Consider the following 19,033-nt stretch of genomic DNA (forward strand, 5'->3'; position numbering starts at 1 on the left):
AGTTTTCTTTGTTATGGATAGATTTTGGATCACTAAATGGTCTCTGCACTCATTAGTTGGGTGAGATCCAAACAAGGAAAAGATACAAAGATTATTACATGATACTACATAGCTGTGATCCTAGACCTCCAGGATAATGAAGACTAATGGGTGTGCTACTTTCTTTCACATTCTGTTCATTTTTAGTGATGAGCTGGCTTTGCCAAAGTTTGCTAAAAACTGTGACCAACAACCCCCCAGCCCAATCCCCACCCTGAAGCTACACATCACAAAAGGGGCCGATGGGGGCCCCCTTGGGGGGGGGGGAATTGTTGGTCACAGTTGAGTGGGCTTGGGCGACCTAAGGCGAATTGGTTTTGCTCCAAGCCCTAGCTCATCACTATTATAATTAACAAAAAAACATAAAAAGTATTTAATAATGAAATTAATAATGAATACAGAACAGGATTCAATGAAGATCATTGATATCTCTTCCTACGCCTTGTTCTTAAGGTGATTCATTTAAACATTATAATGGCTAACTTGCAATAGGGACACACAGGCAGACTACACTATTCCACAACTAAAACAGAGTCAAGTTATCTTTTATTAGGTCAAGTTTTAATATATATATTTACAGCAATGTGACATATCTGTATAACTATATACATAGTCTTCAACAGGAACAAAGTCCTTTATGCTGAGGTGTCAAAGAGCCTTTCGATCATCACACCAACATGTTCCACTGAATATTTGATATATTTATCTGGGTTCCTAGTAAAGCTGACACCTGTCCCGAATCTGCAGAAAGAGTACATAGGGGTTAAAAAAAATGTCTTAGGAGGATAAAAGAGAAATATGTGTAATAGATTTTAGTTCCTATGACTGTAGAGAAGATTAACAATACAGAATAAAAACAGATAACCAATACTATGCTGAGAGAAAGGGATGTATAGCACTGGAACCCTGAAAGTTTTCTAAACACCTAATAGTGTGAAGATTTTATTGGTGTAATGAATATACAAATTTATTCTAATGTAAAATCAAACGAAAGACTGTACATAACTATGCCCAGCACAGACTGAACAATCATCTTGGTCATCAACAGGATGAAGATTTTCGCATTTTATAAAGTAAGCTTGACATGGATGGGTAGAAACAAATGTAAATGTGGTCAGATTTTGTGCAGAAAACAATTGCTGGATAACCCGTTTAATGGTGATGGTTCAGGTGAAAGAAACTATGTGGGCATGGAAAGAGAAGTACAAATAATAAGCAGAGTCTTCTATGGACTAAAAGAAACACATTGGAAATTATGAGCTAAGGTAGTAAAGGAATCTGCAAAGGCAGACATAGTGAATGAGTGAACGTATTATGGTATGAAGTATACAGTATATGCATACCTGGCACCCATATCTAAATGCAAACTACAGTACTGTGCAAAAGTTTTAGCCACGTCTGAAAAAATTATGTAAAGTCAGAATGCTTTCAGAAATACAGAAATGGATTACAGACCAAAATGGAGTAAATAAAACTAGTTCATTACTACGGTTTACATACAGTTTAACAAACAATGATGAGCTTATTTACAGCAAGCTTTCTCTTTTAAGAAACTAAATTGTGTACTTCTATTAAAAGAACACACCTACATTCTGACTAGCATAGAAAGTCCATCTGTCTTCTAAGGATAAAACCTTTGGTGTTTGGATTTGTCATGGCAGTTGTCACAGACCAGCCGCAATACTGTTCTGCTACATGTGCTACCAACATGTGTTTTTTTTCCCCCCTACTTGTTGCTGTACATGTCTACTATGCAGAGGTGTCACTGGATCCTGTTGATTGATATAGCAACTACACGTCTAGTCCCCATCCTGCCTGTCAATCAACCTTACTATTTAGCTGTGCTCAGGCCTGCATAATAGTTCCATTTTGTAGCCCAAAGCTCCAGTCTGTGTTAGTTCCCACAATGCGGTTTCTTTGGTTACCCACTTTGGTTTGTACTTTGACTATGCTTGCATTGCCCACCCTGACCTTTGGCCTGTACCAGTTTCTAAAATTGCCTGTTGACTTTGTGTTATCTTCTGTCCCTGCTCACCTGCTATCTGCCCAGGTCTGCCCGAGGACCACAACCTGGTACCCCAACCAGGAAAATCCATCTCTCCCCGCAGGTGTGCACTGGTGAAGATCTGCTCCTGTGTACTTAGATTCCGCGGCTCGGCCCTTTTCGGGGCATTCAAACAACTTAACAGAAAGGCACAGAAATATTTCTGCTAGTGCTTCCGTGTCCCATCACAATAATCTTTATAATTTTTCTTCCCTAGTGTCTACTTTACAGAAAGCATGGTTGCATAATTTGCATATACAAGCATAAAAAAACCAGTTAAATGCAAGTTTGTTTAATGGCTCTATACATCAGTGGTCTGGACACACAGTTGGTCAATGTGTCACAAAGGAATGATTAATTTACCTCATCCTTTAAGAAGGAATAAACTCACTGAGTTTCAGATTTGTGAAAGAAAAAGTTAAATTAATTTCTCTCCGTTTTATGAATGTGTTGCCCTACTTCAATGAAAGAGGGACTCCTTCCTTATCAGAAATCCAAACAAACGTTGTATATTGAGTATCATGGATACACCAATGTGTGTTAAAAAATGCATTATAAACAGATATAAAACCAATTTAAAAAAGGAAAATAAAGTTGATTGAAAACCTATTATGCTTTTCCTATTAAAAAATGCTCCCAACTCACTTGTGTAAGAAGGCCCTATATGCCTCCTGCACGATGGTCTTCTGAGCCTGGCGTATCCGGTCACGCTGTTTCTTGTCTGGAATAGCCCAAGACTTTTGGATCTTGCAGATCTCCTCCAGACCTTCGTTAAACCCCTTAGTGATTTTAAATTAGAGAATAAAATAAATCACATACTGCTGAAATATAACATTTTATGAAGGCAAAGAGACTCTGTCATGAGAGATTATGGAGGCTGACATTGCTGAACTCTCCCTTTGACAATGCTAGTCCCCTGGCTGACACACTAAGTCTGACAAAGCAGAGCAGTGAGGCAGGACAGCAGGGGATGCTTTTGCACACCTGGAGAAAAAAGTGTTTTAAAAGGAGAACTATGTGGTAAGTGTTTTTCCCCATAGTTATCCTAAGGGTTACGGGAGCACATAAACTAGCGTCCTCCCGTCACCCAAAGCTCAGTATACCGCGAGCTACAGCTCACGGTATACTGAGACCGCCGCAGCCATTACTATCGAGATCCACCCAGCTGCATGATTGATAGCTGGCTCGGCCTATCTAGAGGCAGAGCCAGCTGTACCCGCCCCCTCCCCCGTTTATTCCTTCAGTCAGCGCTGGAGGATCGAAGCGGGGAGGGGGGGAATCCCTGCAGGGAGCCGTGAGTGACAGTCACGGCTCTCTGCAGGGACAGGATCAAGAAGTGAGTGAGCGACGGTATGTGTTCGCTCACTTCCCTATTGAGCCGACGTGTGACAGTTTCATTGTCACACGTAGGCTCGAACTATGAGGTTGAGTGAAAAATCACTCACCTCATAGTTGTCCTTTAAGCTATTTTTAAGCACAAAAAGGTACATATCATACATATCATATCATAGTAGGCCAGACAATATGGAGAGAAAAGTGTGAGACTTCAAATGGACTTTAATTATTTATTTGTGGTAGTGTTATCAGTGGTGGCAAATTTATACCAATTAAAATAAAATTTACCTTAAAACGTTCTTTTATGACCTGCCGCTCCTTGTCTTTTAGCTACAATAAGTGATAAAAGCAGAGTACAACATTCAGCATGTTACAGGTAAAACTAAAACAAATAAAATACATCTTTTGGCAAGTGGACAGTCACCTTGGCTCCCTGAAGTGCTGGCAGGTTCTTGTCACTAACATAGTCCACCACTTTTAACCAACTAAAAGGAAAGGAAAAAAAACCACATTAGCATTGGTCAAAACAGATTGACCAAACCTATTTGGCAATTACTCCCCATATTCTCTGATTGGCAGATTACACTATATGGTCAAAAGTATGTGGACACCACTCCAAATGTCTGAGCTCAGGAGTTTCCGGGGAGGTTACTATTATTGTTAAAGCATACAAAGACATTTTAGACAATTGTGTGCTTCTAATCATACTAGAGCCTTGGTTCTCCACTGGTGGGTCGTGACCCAAAAGTGGGTCGTGACCCCGTGTTCAGTGGGTCACTGCATGCCTTCCACTTTTCTAGGTGAGAGGCTCCTCAGCCACCCCCTAGTACAGCACTGTCAGTTCTCACACCAAGCAGCCATTCAGAATATGCTGCCCAGCATCGAGTGTCAGCTTGAGGTGGGATAGGATAAGGCTATGGCCACGAGGGAGCTCCAACCATGTGTGCATTGCTTACAGCTCCCTCATGTGTCATGTAGAGGTGCCTGGACCAGAGCAAATCACACCGAGTACGCGTTCTGGCGTGGGAGGTATGTTGCGTTGCCATTCATTTCAATGGTACTCCAAACACACCTCCCAACTAGTGATGGGCTCGGGCGTGTTCGCAAGCGCCTCGTGCCAAGCACGCCAGGAAGCTGTCAGCGCGCAGGGCCAATCACAGGCACTGAGACATTTCCCGATCTCTGCAGCTGCGGACCAGGAACAGTTTGATCGCCTGCACCGGAATGTGCGCTACCGCAATGCCGTGCTGTCCATTGCAGTGGGACTTGGGTGGCGACTTAATGCCCAAGGACAAATGTGGGTCCTGAGGTTACACAGGTTGAGAACCGCTGTACTAGAGGAAGGACAGGAACACACTTGAGTATTAATTACTTTCATTAATGACTATTGCATTTTTTTCTTTCAAAAGGTTTTATATTACCAGCTCAATAAAACTGCAAATGTATTTGCCTTATTGTCATGTATTGGGGTAGAAAACCTTGTTCTATGGAATGGTTGTATTTGGTGGAAATACTAATTAAAGAATAAGCCTTTCAAGCTGGTCATTGGCCTGAGGCCCACAAGATAATGCTCAGCCTGAGTTCAGGGATGCCTGACCAGTTTCTATGGTCAATGCAGGATGGTGCTCAGCCCAGGTTCGGGGTTTCCGGGTTGTCACAGTACCTATCTAGGTACTGCTGTCGCAGATGCCTTGCACTTCAATTATGCCACACAGTGCACTGTGAAAGGAAACTGACATCGTGGCTTATCAAGAATATGAACTGACATTGTGCACTTCATTAACACCCCGCTGTAAGTTATCATCAGCAGTTGTGCTGTATTGAAGGCTATTAGGACAGTTCTCTTATATTGCATATACTACTTTCAGATACTTGCTGGGGATGCTAAAAATCTTAGTTGTATTCATGCCAGATACTACTAGCAGCTTCGATCTTCCGGCTATACTGCTGTGAGTTCCAGCTAGTGTACAGTCTAGAATAGAGTCGCTCTCCTTCCTCCCCCTCAACCAATGAGAAAATATACTTTTTACAGAATACAAGACATTCTATGATTGTACAAGTGGCAGTCCTGTCGTTCATTCCCTCCTCCTCTCCACTTGTCCCTTGACAGAAAACCTTGAATTCTGTAAATAGAATGCAAGACATTTTTATAAATGGATGAAGGTGGAGGAAGACGAAGAGCGAGCGACTCTTTTCTTTACTGCAAATTAGTATAGAGGGAACACACAACAGCAGCCCCTGGAAGATGAAAGCCTAAGTGAGAAAACCATAAAGTGCAGGACTAGTTTCCAAAAAAGTTATTTGCACAAAGAACAAATAAAATCTATCTGCAATTCTTAAAAAGGAGGGGGGGGGGTTAGTGATTTTATATAAAGTTATAAAAAGGGATGAAGGTCCGCTTTAATCAATGGTCAGATTATCATTTAGGTACATCTGCTATGGTTTCTATTCAGCTTCCTTATACAAGCAGTATTGAGTTGGCCAAACTCCAGGATTTTTACGTCCGGAGAAGCATTCACTGATTGTTTTTTCCACTGTGGAAATGATCTGTGTAAAACAAAGGTTATAGAGTAGGATTTTATTCCTGGGTCTGCGATAAAACAACCTTCTTTGGTATGTCTGGATCTGCTGTTCTATGTGCTCGCGGTATAAACTGTCGGGGTTCTTCTGGGTCACAGACACCAATTGCATGAGCTCTGACCTAGAATACAAAAATGTGTCAGCTTCAGACTGAAGACAGAATATTCTCGGTTTTCACTGCTATAGTATATCACTATACATAATAATATGTTTTCCTTTGCTCAGTCATTTCCTTACTTCTCCAGTGACTTGAGGATGTAGTTATAATTGTTGTGCAGGAATATAGCTCCCAGGGCCAGATCCTCATACATCTTGGACTTAGACAGGAGTTTGAGCTGCAGATTTCCTAAGACTTTACCTGAGAACAAAAAAACAAACAAACAACAACAGGTATAACACAAAAACAGTATTACAATGTATGGCACACTGTATAAGCAGGATCATAGGAACAGCAATTTCAAGCCTGCAGGCCACAGAAAGACAGACTTCTTTGCTTGCTGCAATATGACCTAAAATGTGTCAGGGCTTATGGGCCTGTTCACACGACGTCCGTTTTCTGTGCTGACCTGATCCGTATGCTCCTGCACTAAAAATGCATCCCAATGTATCCCTATGTGTTTTATGGGCTACAGTTCTCACGTGCACAGTCCGTTCAGGTTACGACAGAAAAAATACTGCATGTCACATTTTGTACGGTCAGGAAATGGTCCAGAAACGCAAAACGCGTCAAAAGCGCACTGCAGCTAACATACTGACAATTTTTTTTTTTTTAAACTGGAACGCATCAAAAACGCGGTCAAAATGCACTGCATCAGTAGCACCGCGTCTGCAGATCCGCACCTAATAAGGACCTGATATCATGTGAACAGGCCCTGAGTATGAACATTTGCTGTTCAGGACAAAGCAACAGGTTTACTTTAATGCAGACCACCCCAGCACCCAATAATTACTTTATTTCCAAGCTACTCTGTTTAGCTGCAGGAACCGAAGAAAATACCCACGTCAGCAAAGTCAATGGAACCATAGCTTTATCAAGGCTATGGACCCTCCACAAGTGACAACAGTGATTGTCCCAGAGCTGTCAAATGGAGCAAGTTAAGTGGAAGCACCGGGTATTTTCTCCTTCATAAGTGGAAGCACCGGGTATTTTCTCCTTCATAAGTGGAAGCACCGGGTATTTTCTCCTTCATAAGTGGAAGCACCGGGTATTTTCTCCTTCATAAGTGGAAGCACCGGGTATTTTCTCCTTCATAAGTGGAAGCACCGGGTATTTTCTCCTTCATAAGTGGAAGCACCGGGTATTTTCTCCTTCATAAGTGGAAGCACCGGGTATTTTCTCCTTCATAAGTGGAAGCACCGGGTATTTTCTCCTTCATAAGTGGAAGCACCGGGTATTTTCTCCTTCATAAGTGGAAGCACCGGGTATTTTCTCCTTCATAAGTGGAAGCACCGGGTATTTTCTCCTTCATAAGTGGAAGCACCGGGTATTTTCTCCTTCATAAGTGGAAGCACCGGGTATTTTCTCCTTCATAAGTGGAAGCACCGAGTATTTTCTCCTTCATAAGTGGTAGCACCGGGTATTTTCTCTTTCATAAGTGGAAGCACCGGGTATTTTCTCCTTCATAAGTGGAAGCACCGGGTATTTTCTCCTTCATAAGTGGAAGCACCGGGTATTTTCTCCTTCATAAGTGGAAGCACCGGGTATTTTCTCCTGCTCCTGACACAGAAAGGAACGGTAGGGGAGTAAAGGAAGGCTACTGGGTAGGGGTGGGGTTAAAGCATACGTGTTGATTTGCCCTAAACTTTAAAAGCGAAGGGAAAAGGTCCTATGGATGCAATATCACTTGGCTTAGCTGACATTTAATTAAATTAAGCAAAGTGACTTAGGTTTTATTTATGCAGGTTTCAGATCCATAAGCAAGTAAAAGGAGGTATGTTTTATAGAGGAACATGGGTACTTGTCATTGCTTTGACTTGCTGCTGCGTTGCTCATAACTCATTTACAAGTTGCATCTGAGTTGCTTTGCCCCGCTTTAAATTGCTTTGATACCTATACCTACAGTATACTCGGGAATTTCTTTGCATTTGAACTGCTTTTCTTGCTCGCACAGGCCAATGTGAAATAGCCGAAAGCCACTCCACGGTACCGGAAAAACAAAGTAAAGCAACACATATCTAAGACTAGTTGCCCGTACATTAATATATTCCTTTCAAGCTGTTCAGCCTGTGGGCTGAACAAAAGAAATTCAACCATGCTAAACAGCGTGGATGGAGAAATTGTTCCCCCACAGCTAATGTATCACTGTTCAACCAACAATTTTCAGTCTGGCACCTTCAACAAATGTTGACTGAGCAACATAGACACTGTTAGGATTTCACCTGATTCCTGTGAATTGCCTAAAATGTGAACAGTGTATGGCCAGCTTAACTCAGAATTACCAGAAGATATATTGCTTTGGACTTGCTTCTGAGCATAATAACCATGTACATTTGTTCTTTGTGTGTTGGTATGTACACGAGAAATCCACACTAAAACATCTAGCCCTCAAAGATGAAGACCAACTAGGGAGGTGAAACCCGCAGAACACATCTATTGAGCAGGACAAGCTGAATACTTACAGATATAAGTACTGAGGAGACGTCGGCTAAACTCAGTGCTGTAGCTGCTGGCAGTGGAACTGCTCTCTGAAAAACATACAGCAGACACATTTTAGGATTGGGGATATTTGATGAGCTCTTATAGTATATTTGTCCGGGTAATAACTTAATTGCATTAAAACATGAAGAACTTCAGTATACCAACAAAGCAGAAGGATAAGGAAGACATGGCAATGTTGTTCTGTATCTATAATCCAATCACACAACTGAAGCTCACCATGTACTGCAATCATCCATGGGGTTGTTTAATGAATACAGATTCGTACATTTGTAGTAGTAGTTGGTACAGGTATACACATAAAATACTGCCAATATTTGTTTAACTTATGCAACAAGAAGGAAAAAACAACACTACAAACGTGAAACTGAAGAGTGAGAATAGCAGTCTCCTTAGACTAGTCTTTCTCAATTAGGGTGCCGTGGCACCCTGGGGTGTCTAATGGCTTCCTCAGGGGTGCCTCAAAATTTTTTACAGTGTCAAACCTCTTATGTGAAGAGAGTTCCTTATCTGAAAAAGGGGGGCTCTGATATAAACAAGTGGGACTCTAATATGAAGGGGATTTATCAAGGCTATGGACCCTCCACAAGTGACAACAGTGATTGTCCCAGAGCTGGCATTTTCTCCTTCATAAGTGGAAGCACCGGGTATTTTCTCCTTCATAAGTGGAAGCACCGGGTATTTTCTCCTTCATAAGTGGAAGCACCGGGTATTTTCTCCTGCTCCTGACACAGAAAGGAACGGTAGGGGAGTAAAGGAAGGCTACTGGGTAGGGGTGGGGTTAAAGCATACGTGTTGATTTGCCCTAAACTTTAAAAGCGAAGGGAAAAGGTCCTATGGATGCAATATCACTTGGCTTAGCTGACATTTAATTAAATTAAGCAAAGTGACTTAGGTTTTATTTATGCAGGTTTCAGATCCATAAGCAAGTAAAAGGAGGTATGTTTTATAGAGGAACATGGGTACTTGTCATTGCTTTGACTTGCTGCTGCGTTGCTCATAACTCATTTACAAGTTGCATCTGAGTTGCTTTGCCCCGCTTTAAATTGCTTTGATACCTATACCTACAGTATACTCGGGAATTTCTTTGCATTTGAACTGCTTTTCTTGCTCGCACAGGCCAATGTGAAATAGCCGAAAGCCACTCCACGGTACCGGAAAAACAAAGTAAAGCAACACATATCTAAGACTAGTTGCCCGTACATTAATATATTCCTTTCAAGCTGTTCAGCCTGTGGGCTGAACAAAAGAAATTCAACCATGCTAAACAGCGTGGATGGAGAAATTGTTCCCCCACAGCTAATGTATCACTGTTCAACCAACAATTTTCAGTCTGGCACCTTCAACAAATGTTGACTGAGCAACATAGACACTGTTAGGATTTCACCTGATTCCTGTGAATTGCCTAAAATGTGAACAGTGTATGGCCAGCTTAACTCAGAATTACCAGAAGATATATTGCTTTGGACTTGCTTCTGAGCATAATAACCATGTACATTTGTTCTTTGTGTGTTGGTATGTACACGAGAAATCCACACTAAAACATCTAGCCCTCAAAGATGAAGACCAACTAGGGAGGTGAAACCCGCAGAACACATCTATTGAGCAGGACAAGCTGAATACTTACAGATATAAGTACTGAGGAGACGTCGGCTAAACTCAGTGCTGTAGCTGCTGGCAGTGGAACTGCTCTCTGAAAAACATACAGCAGACACATTTTAGGATTGGGGATATTTGATGAGCTCTTATAGTATATTTGTCCGGGTAATAACTTAATTGCATTAAAACATGAAGAACTTCAGTATACCAACAAAGCAGAAGGATAAGGAAGACATGGCAATGTTGTTCTGTATCTATAATCCAATCACACAACTGAAGCTCACCATGTACTGCAATCATCCATGGGGTTGTTTAATGAATACAGATTCGTACATTTGTAGTAGTAGTTGGTACAGGTATACACATAAAATACTGCCAATATTTGTTTAACTTATGCAACAAGAAGGAAAAAACAACACTACAAACGTGAAACTGAAGAGTGAGAATAGCAGTCTCCTTAGACTAGTCTTTCTCAATTAGGGTGCCGTGGCACCCTGGGGTGTCTAATGGCTTCCTCAGGGGTGCCTCAAAATTTTTTACAGTGTCAAACCTCTTATGTGAAGAGAGTTCCTTATCTGAAAAAGGGGGGCTCTGATATAAACAAGTGGGACTCTAATATGAAGGGGCTCTAGTGTGAAAGGGGGTGACCTGATGTAAAAGCAGGGGGACTCCAGATGCGAAGGGCTCTCCTAATGTGAAGGGGGCCTCCTGATGTAAAGCGGGGCTCTGATGTGAAGGGGAGTCTTAATGTGAAGAGGGGACACTCATGTGAAGCGGAAAACACCACTTTTGTGTGTGAGTTGCACATGCCAGACTCGTATCTCGGATAGGGGTCTGGTATGGATTTTGGAGGGACTACCCGTCATTTTTTACATTTTAGGCTGAGGTGCCTCGTGTTTTTGCATACTTTTAAAGTGTAGTGGCTGAAAAAAGGTTGAGAAACGTTGTCTTAGAGGACGTACTGTATGAACTGTGCTGCAGCAATGGATCTGTTTATGCAGACCTGTACAGGTTGTATGTCATCCCCTAAATAAAGATAATACAAAGTATATGAGGAGGTCCCTTAACTGGTAAGTAGATTCTATGTTACTCTAAATGTATTAGAGCAAATGGTGTAGAACCAACTCAAAGGATAGTAATGAATAGAGGAATGACATCTCACAATAATTAAAGTGACATTAAAGTATAATTTGTTCCCCCTCCCCCAATGTTAATGTCAGCACTTACCTTAAAGGAGGTTTCTTAATCTGATCTTCTTCTTGTTTCCTGTCCTTTTCAGCTGCCCCTCCAGCGCTGCGGTGGGTCTCCGATCCAGCGCTGACTCCTCTGTGCTTGCTGGTACTTCCTGTTCCACTGTGTCTGCATGCGGGTGCACGCGTCCATAGACTTACCTTGTGTCTCTCCTCGTCTCCCGGCCGGAAATCTGAATTGCGCATGCGCCCGCCTCAAGATCCTTTGCGGACGCCCGAGATTTTTCAGATTTTCGGACGGGAAGTTTTTGCATATATCTACTGCTTGCTAACAGTAGATATATGCAAAAAAAAAAAAGGAGGGTTTAATAACCCTTTAAGGTTTTCCAACCTTCTTGTGTTTGCCAGGGCATCTATGGTTAAAATTTTAGTATTTACCATTTTTTATCTTTTGCTTGGACCCTCCACATCTTTAATTCTTGCCTGGCAAGAGTCACCTATACAACCCACTCCTGCAGCCTCCTGGGATACCCACATCCCATTTCCCAGGAGGCTGCCGATCCATTCAGCATGGAAGTCACGCAGATGCCTGATCTCCGTCACCTTGTTCACAAGATCAGTCACCGCATCATCAGGGAGTCAGATGCAAGAACCAGAAAGAGACAGCTGGAAACAGCAAAAAATGTAAAGGGGAACTGTGAAAGACTTTACATTGGGAAGTGGAAGGTCCGCTTTACTCTCCAACGCATTGCAGGGTTAGGCCAATGGTGAGTGAAACTATGTACTAAATATGCCCCAATTGGAGAAAATAACATAAGCAGTATAAAATAGGGATGTTCTTTTCATTGTTCAAAGGACAGCATAGTGTTTATGCTGATTTGGCTCACATGCAAATCTCTAATCCTTATCAAAAGCATGGATTAATGAGGAGATAAAAATAGAAGCAGTGCCTTGTTATGCCAGAGTGGCCTAAAAAAGCCTCATTTATCCTTTTCTCTGATTGTAACGAGACCCTGTCTCCAGGCCATTCACTTCAACAACAATCTTCCAATCAGATTATGTGCATTTATTTTCCTTATTGCATGAAATTTATCTGTAAAAACCTCCCTTGTGAAGACATCTAAAAAATGTGTCACAGCGTGCATTTTTGGTTGCTGGGCCTCCAGTGCGTCCCTGCACCTTATCAGGAGGAGTTGGCTACCTCCAGGTACACCTGCATGTAAATTTATCAACTTCATTAATATGCTCAAACTTGGAGACTCGGATACATAGAGTTAGGACCACACTTTGCAGAGGTGCCTTGGCGCGGCAGTGTGGCTTCTACATATTTTTGGCCAAAAGTTTGTGCAACTAAAACCTCTGATTTTAACACATACTGTTGACAGGGCTACTTGTTTGGTTGCAGGCTGGCTGGCAGGCTGAGGCTGGGGAATTTTTGTGTTTTGTATTATCTAAAAGCCCTGAGCCTTCTGCTGGACGCCGCCATATTGGATGTGATGTCAGCAACCCCAACAGACTTAGAGGTGTCACTTCTTCACTTCTTTCCCGGCAGCTACATGAAAGGTTATGTAGGGAGGTAAAGGGAAGCAGCTAGTCTGGCACAGAGAGTAATTAGATGATCCCAGAAGAGGAGAGGGCTAGGATGCGCAAAGATCGCAGGGCCTGTGCTAGGGAACTGCTTCTTCCCCAAGTAGGTACGTTTTCTAGCAAGTTCAGAGCCACATTTCAAGTGACCAGAAAAGAAATCGTTTATTGAAAGAAAAACGCTGCAAATAAAATACTTTTTCTGTGCTTTTACCTGAAACGTTTAAGTTGGTGACAGGGACACCTTAAAAGGACACTTGTGATATGAAAATACATAGGCTGCCATCGCTGGACCCACCCTTAAAAAAATGCTAGTTTCCTGGTTAATATGCTGACCCATAGGCCTCAATTTCTCAGTCACAGTATGCAGATCCAGTTCTTTCTTTCTGCATGCTTGTTCAGGCTCATAAAGCACTGATGCCTGAGCAGACAATGGAATTTTCAGAATATGGTCAGCAATGGCAATGCATACATAGAAAAACATAGGTATAGGTACAGGAGAGCATTCGCCTTAAGAGACAGCTTTATTATACAGTAAACTCCCCGTTATCCGGCATACAAGGGGATTGGTTGATTCCGGGTAAATGTAGTTTCTGGTTGCTTTACAGTTACTATTAAAAATAGGTCTTACTAATGCCATACCCCATACTATACCATATGATAACAAACTCTATATTGACTTCATATTAATATTGAAATAAAGTAATCAAAAAGGAAATTAAGACAAACAGACACACTTAGTATTAGTGCTGTAATACAGTTGCTATAATGATGTGTGCAGGGAGGCTGTCTGACATTGTGACTGGAGATGTACAGTATATTATAATCTATGAGCAATACAGTGCATTACTGGGAGTGATCACTAGGTGGCGCTTGTTCACAGACGATCTTTCACAGGATAACAGAGCACCTTTTACAGACCATGATCAGACACTCGTTCCCTGGATAATATAGCACTTTGAGGGTTAGTTCACACCATAAGCAGTGCGTTGCGGTCCGATTCTGGCCGGAACGCACTGCCTCGCATTGCGGCGGCGGCTCACTTTTTTGCCAGGCTAGAGGGGGCGTGGTGGGCCATTGAAGTGAATGGCACCGTAGCCACGCCCTCCAGCCACAATGCGATCGCCCGCATGGGATTGCAAGGCACATTGTGCCTGCAGTGCGGTCCCGTGCGATCAAAATGCTGCAAGTGAGCCAGCGAGGCAGTGCTTTCCGGCCAGAATCGGAATAGAACGCACTGCTTATGGTGTGAACTAACCCTGAGGCCTGTTTCTCTACCCTCCTATGCTGCCGAGCCCTCTCCCCCTCTCCTAGAAGGTTGCAGATCAGCGAGTGCACAGTGGATTTCTTTTTCCTGGTTAGATGAGAGTTCCGGTTAGTTGAATACCGGTTAACAGAGAATTTACTGTACATAGTTTATATAGCTTAAATGCTAATTACATTCACAGAGACAGAAAGAGGTCGGTTTATAACCAAAACCCTGTATACTAACTGGATACTGTTGGCATGGTTCCAAGGAAGAGAAACTTAGAGGTCTATTTATAACCAATTTGCAGAGCCATTCGCCCAACAAACGTTTCTGAATGTGCAAATAGACGCAAAGCGAGTGTTCTTAGATACATTACATACATATTTAATTCTGAAAAGAAAATATAATACTGCATTTTGGCCACTAGATGGAGCCGAGGAGCAGAGGAAATAAACTCCAGCTAGTGGCCAACATTCAGTATTACAATACAAACATTCAACCAGAAAAGAAAATATATCTAACAACGTTCCTTTTGGGTCTATTCACACAAATAGATTTTAGGGCAAACAGTTCTTCAAATTGGTTAAAAATAGAGCCCAAAGTGATGTGAAATACAATATGTTATAGTTGTCACCAGAACAGGACAGTCATCTGATAGGGCCACTTGCCCTGCAGACCAATGCCGAAGAGGAGCATTCCCCTCATTTTCGTACCACTAAGGCCTTGTTCACACACAGATGATGGCGTTTCAGTGCGGATTCCACATGTTTTTTTAGCAGTACGCCCTGGTGTGAACTGGGGCTATAGAAATTAATGGCATTTATTGTTTTCAGCATTTCAGCCTTGGTGTGAATGGGGCCTTAAAGCTGAACTCCAGGATAAGAAAATCATTTAAAAACAAGAGGCATGTGCACTTTTACTTGAATTTTGGTGCACTTTGTGTATGTATTCTGTGCAGTAATCTAGTGGGAAGTTTCCTGTAATAAACACTAGTCACTGGGGCTTTTTCTCTTTTTGCAGGGTGACTGGTCTTGTTGCTACCTCATCCTTTTTTCTGAAGCCAGCCTGTAGTGAGTGGATCCCTTTCACAGCTCTGCTCTCTGCACAGACTATGTGAAGCCCAGTGATGATGTCGCTGCTATTTCACAAAGATACATCTGGGTTTGCAAAGGCATTTGGAGCACACAAAGCGGATATGCTGAGACGTGAACGGAGACAATAGAAATCAATAGGATTTCCTGTGCTGGGCTTTTCTATGCCGGCAAATACGAGCTACAAAGGCCCTGCTGTGAACAGAAACCTAGTGGCAGGATCGCTAAAGAGGCTGCCTGTCTGTCCCTATGAAATTGCCCCCTTTATAGCCAGATGCAGCGATACGTTACTGTATTGCTGGCCTGAACGCTGCTGAATCTTGATCGCTAGCAACAGAAGCAACATCTTGGTACAGAGTGAGCAATTTTATAGGGACACACAAGCAGCCTCCTAACAATCCTGCCATTAGCAATCTTGATAAATGGCCAGTGGCAGGATCAATAGGGACTCAGTCCCCCATCTGACACCAGAGTTAAGCTGGCCATACACTAGTAGATTTCCCAACGAAAGATCTTTCTTTACCACCCGATAATGCCATCAGAGACAAATGTCGAACAAAATTTTGTTTTATTTTGACATTGGATTTTGAAATGAAAGGCGTTTCCCAAACGAACCACATTCACTGAGAATGAGAATTTCCCATCCTGCTCCTTCGACTTTTTTTGTCACTAAGGTCGAAATCGATGATTGATTTGACCCCACCAACTAATAAAAAATCGTACGAAAGCTCTTTCGAAAATCGACTAATGTATGGCCACCGTAACTTTTTCTCCAGGCCAGACTTCAGCTTTAAAGCAGTAATATATACCGCTGTACTCGAGGTGCTCCTGTGTCAGCTGTCACAACCCAAGCTGTACATTGGAGGGCAAGCTCATAAAAAGAGAGCCGGTCACCTCCGCATGCTATCACACAGGGGCTAGTAAGCCCCTGTGTGATAGCAATAAAGTTAAGTGAAAAAAAATGGAAAACAAAATTGATAAAAATAAAACAAAAATAGTAAAATAAAAACGTAGTAAAAAAATAATAACAAATAAAAATGTGGAAAAAAAATTAAAAATTGATAAAAAAGTAAAAAATAAATAAAAACGTGATAAAAAGTACACAAAAAATAATAAATAAAAATGATTAATAATAATAATTCATCCACACAGCCCAACCTGTATGGAGTCCCATGATTTCATCTGGTTCCCCTGCCTCCTGGGGCTACACACATGCACGACCCCAGTAACTGCCAAAGGTGTTGACATTTATTTATTATTTATTATGGGGGGGTAGTGTGGGGGGTTCTTTGTGGTTTCTTGCACCGGGGCCCTGAGGTTTCTAGTTACACCTCTGGAAGTGACCAATCAGAACATATCATAGAAATATCACTAAGTAAATGTAGATGGAGTGACAATGGGAGGGTACGGTTTACAAGCCTTTGACTAATAAGTGTAGGAGCTAATGAATGGCCACTGCATTCCGCCTTATTAAATAAAAGCCCCAAAAGAAATCTGAAAAAAAAAACTCCAACATGAGACACAAGCCTCAACGTGTGGAAAAAAAAGAAAGCAAATAGATATTGAAGGAGTCTATTTCATACATATTATGATTAGTGTCAGAAGGTTGTCTAACGTTCATTATCTCTATCTATAAAACATGCTGAGAACAACAAGGAAGGAATTAGCAGAGCATATGTTCTATGCAGCGCAAGAGCGTCACCAATTCTGAGCCCATAGCTGTTGAAGCTGTTCCTATGACAACTGCGCTGACGTCTTTTACTAACAGCTGCCAAGGTACTATTCTTGGTAGATAGAAAGACATGCCTCCGATGTTGTTTCTCACCTTCAGTGAAATAAATGTTAAGAAATAAACAAATTGTGGAAACCAGGCAACATTTGGATTTCTCTGTATTCTCCGAAGGCCAGATAAATGCTGCAATAACAAAGCGCTATAAATAGAACTTTTATATATTACATAAGGTGCACCACTGCCCTCCAGTGTCATTGTTATGTCATTACAGCAGCAGGACTAGCTGTGGCCAGTTAGGCAAACAACATTAAAGTGTATTGCCACTTTTACATTCAGATTTGAGAAAACCCTCGCTATTTGTTTGTTATGTGTTCCTATTCACACAGCAAACCTAAAAATATATATATACACATATATATTTTTAAATACTTCTTGCCTTCTAGATGTGTCTTTAGATCAGGCAACTGCGAGCTACTCTGAACAACTTCAATGTTGTTCAGAGTAGCTGAACAACATTGATTTTACTTATCTGTCTGTCCCCAAAAGAAAGTGGGGAAAGACTGTGTTGCAGCTCATTAACAAGCAATGCAGAAGCCAAGTGTCTCGATCTTTAACCCTTTGTTAGGACAGGCAGTGTTGAAATCTAGCTTACAACTAATAACAAGATCTGCCAGCATAGTACAGACAGGGTTATTTATAGTAAAAACATTAGGGATGCACGATACCGTTTTTTCGGTATCGAGTACCGATATTTCTTTTTTTTCAGTACTCGCCGATACCGAATACCAATACCGGAGGTCCCATTAAGGAAGCCAGGCGGTGTGTAATGACCTGCCACCTGGCTTCCTGATTAGCCGGTGTAAGCCAGCAGCGTGTAATGACTCGCTTCCCAGCTTCCTGATACCAGAAGCTTGGGTATCGGGCTAGGCATCAGAGCATCTGGACGAGTACAAGTACTCACCCAAATACTCGGCATCAATACTAGTATCGGTATCGGTGCATCCCTAGTAAACATTGATTTCCCGGTTCCCTCCTTGAAATTACAGCCAAGGGAAAAGTGTCATTTTAATAACAAAAGCAAGATGTTAATAGACATGAAGAGCGTGCACGTAGAGATGCCTGCACATACCTGTAGCAGCTTTCTTTGCCCAAACTGCCTCCTGCCACTATACTTTCCTATTAGCCCATCACTATGATGGAATGTCTCACTGGCCAATAGGAAGGTGTTGGAGACAGAGACAGTAGGTAAGCTTTGGCAATACCAGTAGGGCCTAAAGGTTTTTGCACTTTATGTTAAAGTTGTAAGTCATTTAAAGGATAATTACACGTTCCCAGGCAAATTTGGGAAAATGGAATTACCCCCACCAATCTTGGCAAAAGGCGCTACTCACTGGTCAGCGTGGACAGGTGACCACGCTGGCCAATGAATGCTCACCATTTCCAAGTCTAATTTGAAATGCGGCAAAGTATACATTACAGAAAAGTCAATTACAGCACATCTTCACCCCTGTTTCTTCTTGAAGAATATTGCCCCTTCTCCGTTCCTTTCTCAAAATTTCAAATATAATATTTTCTCAATTTTTGTTGTTGTACTGCACAGCCTGCGCTTCCCCCTTTCTCGACTAGGTGAGAATGATGTATCCCCAACTGGTCGCGGCTTCCTGGGGCACTCACTTCACACATCCCAGAATGCTCGGGGACAATTGCATCATCAGGGGGTTGGCTACCAGAACTTGTAAGTGACAGACGCTTCCTGATCACTTAAGCAAAGAAGATGGCCGTGCGGGACCCAGTGTACAGCGGCAGATTACAGCAGGGCGACTCTGGATTCACGGACATGCAATTTAGGTCTTCTAAGGATAATCCCAGAAACCAGGTAAGAGGGCAAAGGAAAAAAAAAAAAAAAAACACAGGCGGGGGGGAAGGTCCTCTCA

General features: G+C 42.1%; 1 protein-coding gene across 8 annotated transcripts in view; it reads right to left on the minus strand.

Moving 5' to 3' along the window:
* Positions 1–589: 589 nt before the first annotated feature.
* EXOC7 (exocyst complex component 7) overlaps positions 590–19,033 on the minus strand; it is a 45,523-nt gene continuing 27,079 nt past the window's right edge. For all 8 annotated transcript variants that reach the window (XM_018555289.1, XM_018555288.1, XM_018555286.1 and 5 more), the window contains 7 exons: positions 10,282–10,347; positions 6,236–6,356; positions 6,024–6,119; positions 3,843–3,903; positions 3,707–3,748; positions 2,729–2,862; positions 590–780 (listed from right to left, as the gene is read on the minus strand). In XM_018555289.1, coding sequence (XP_018410791.1) covers positions 675–780; positions 2,729–2,862; positions 3,707–3,748; positions 3,843–3,903; positions 6,024–6,119; positions 6,236–6,356; positions 10,282–10,347 — 626 coding nt within the window. In that variant the 3' untranslated portion in view covers positions 590–674. The remainder of the gene's footprint in view (positions 781–2,728; positions 2,863–3,706; positions 3,749–3,842; positions 3,904–6,023; positions 6,120–6,235; positions 6,357–10,281; positions 10,348–19,033) is intronic.

This window comes from Nanorana parkeri, unplaced genomic scaffold (assembly GCF_000935625.1).
Source record: "Nanorana parkeri isolate BGI_ZX_2015 unplaced genomic scaffold, ASM93562v1 scaffold190, whole genome shotgun sequence".
Classification (NCBI taxonomy): Eukaryota; Metazoa; Chordata; class Amphibia; order Anura; family Dicroglossidae; genus Nanorana; species Nanorana parkeri.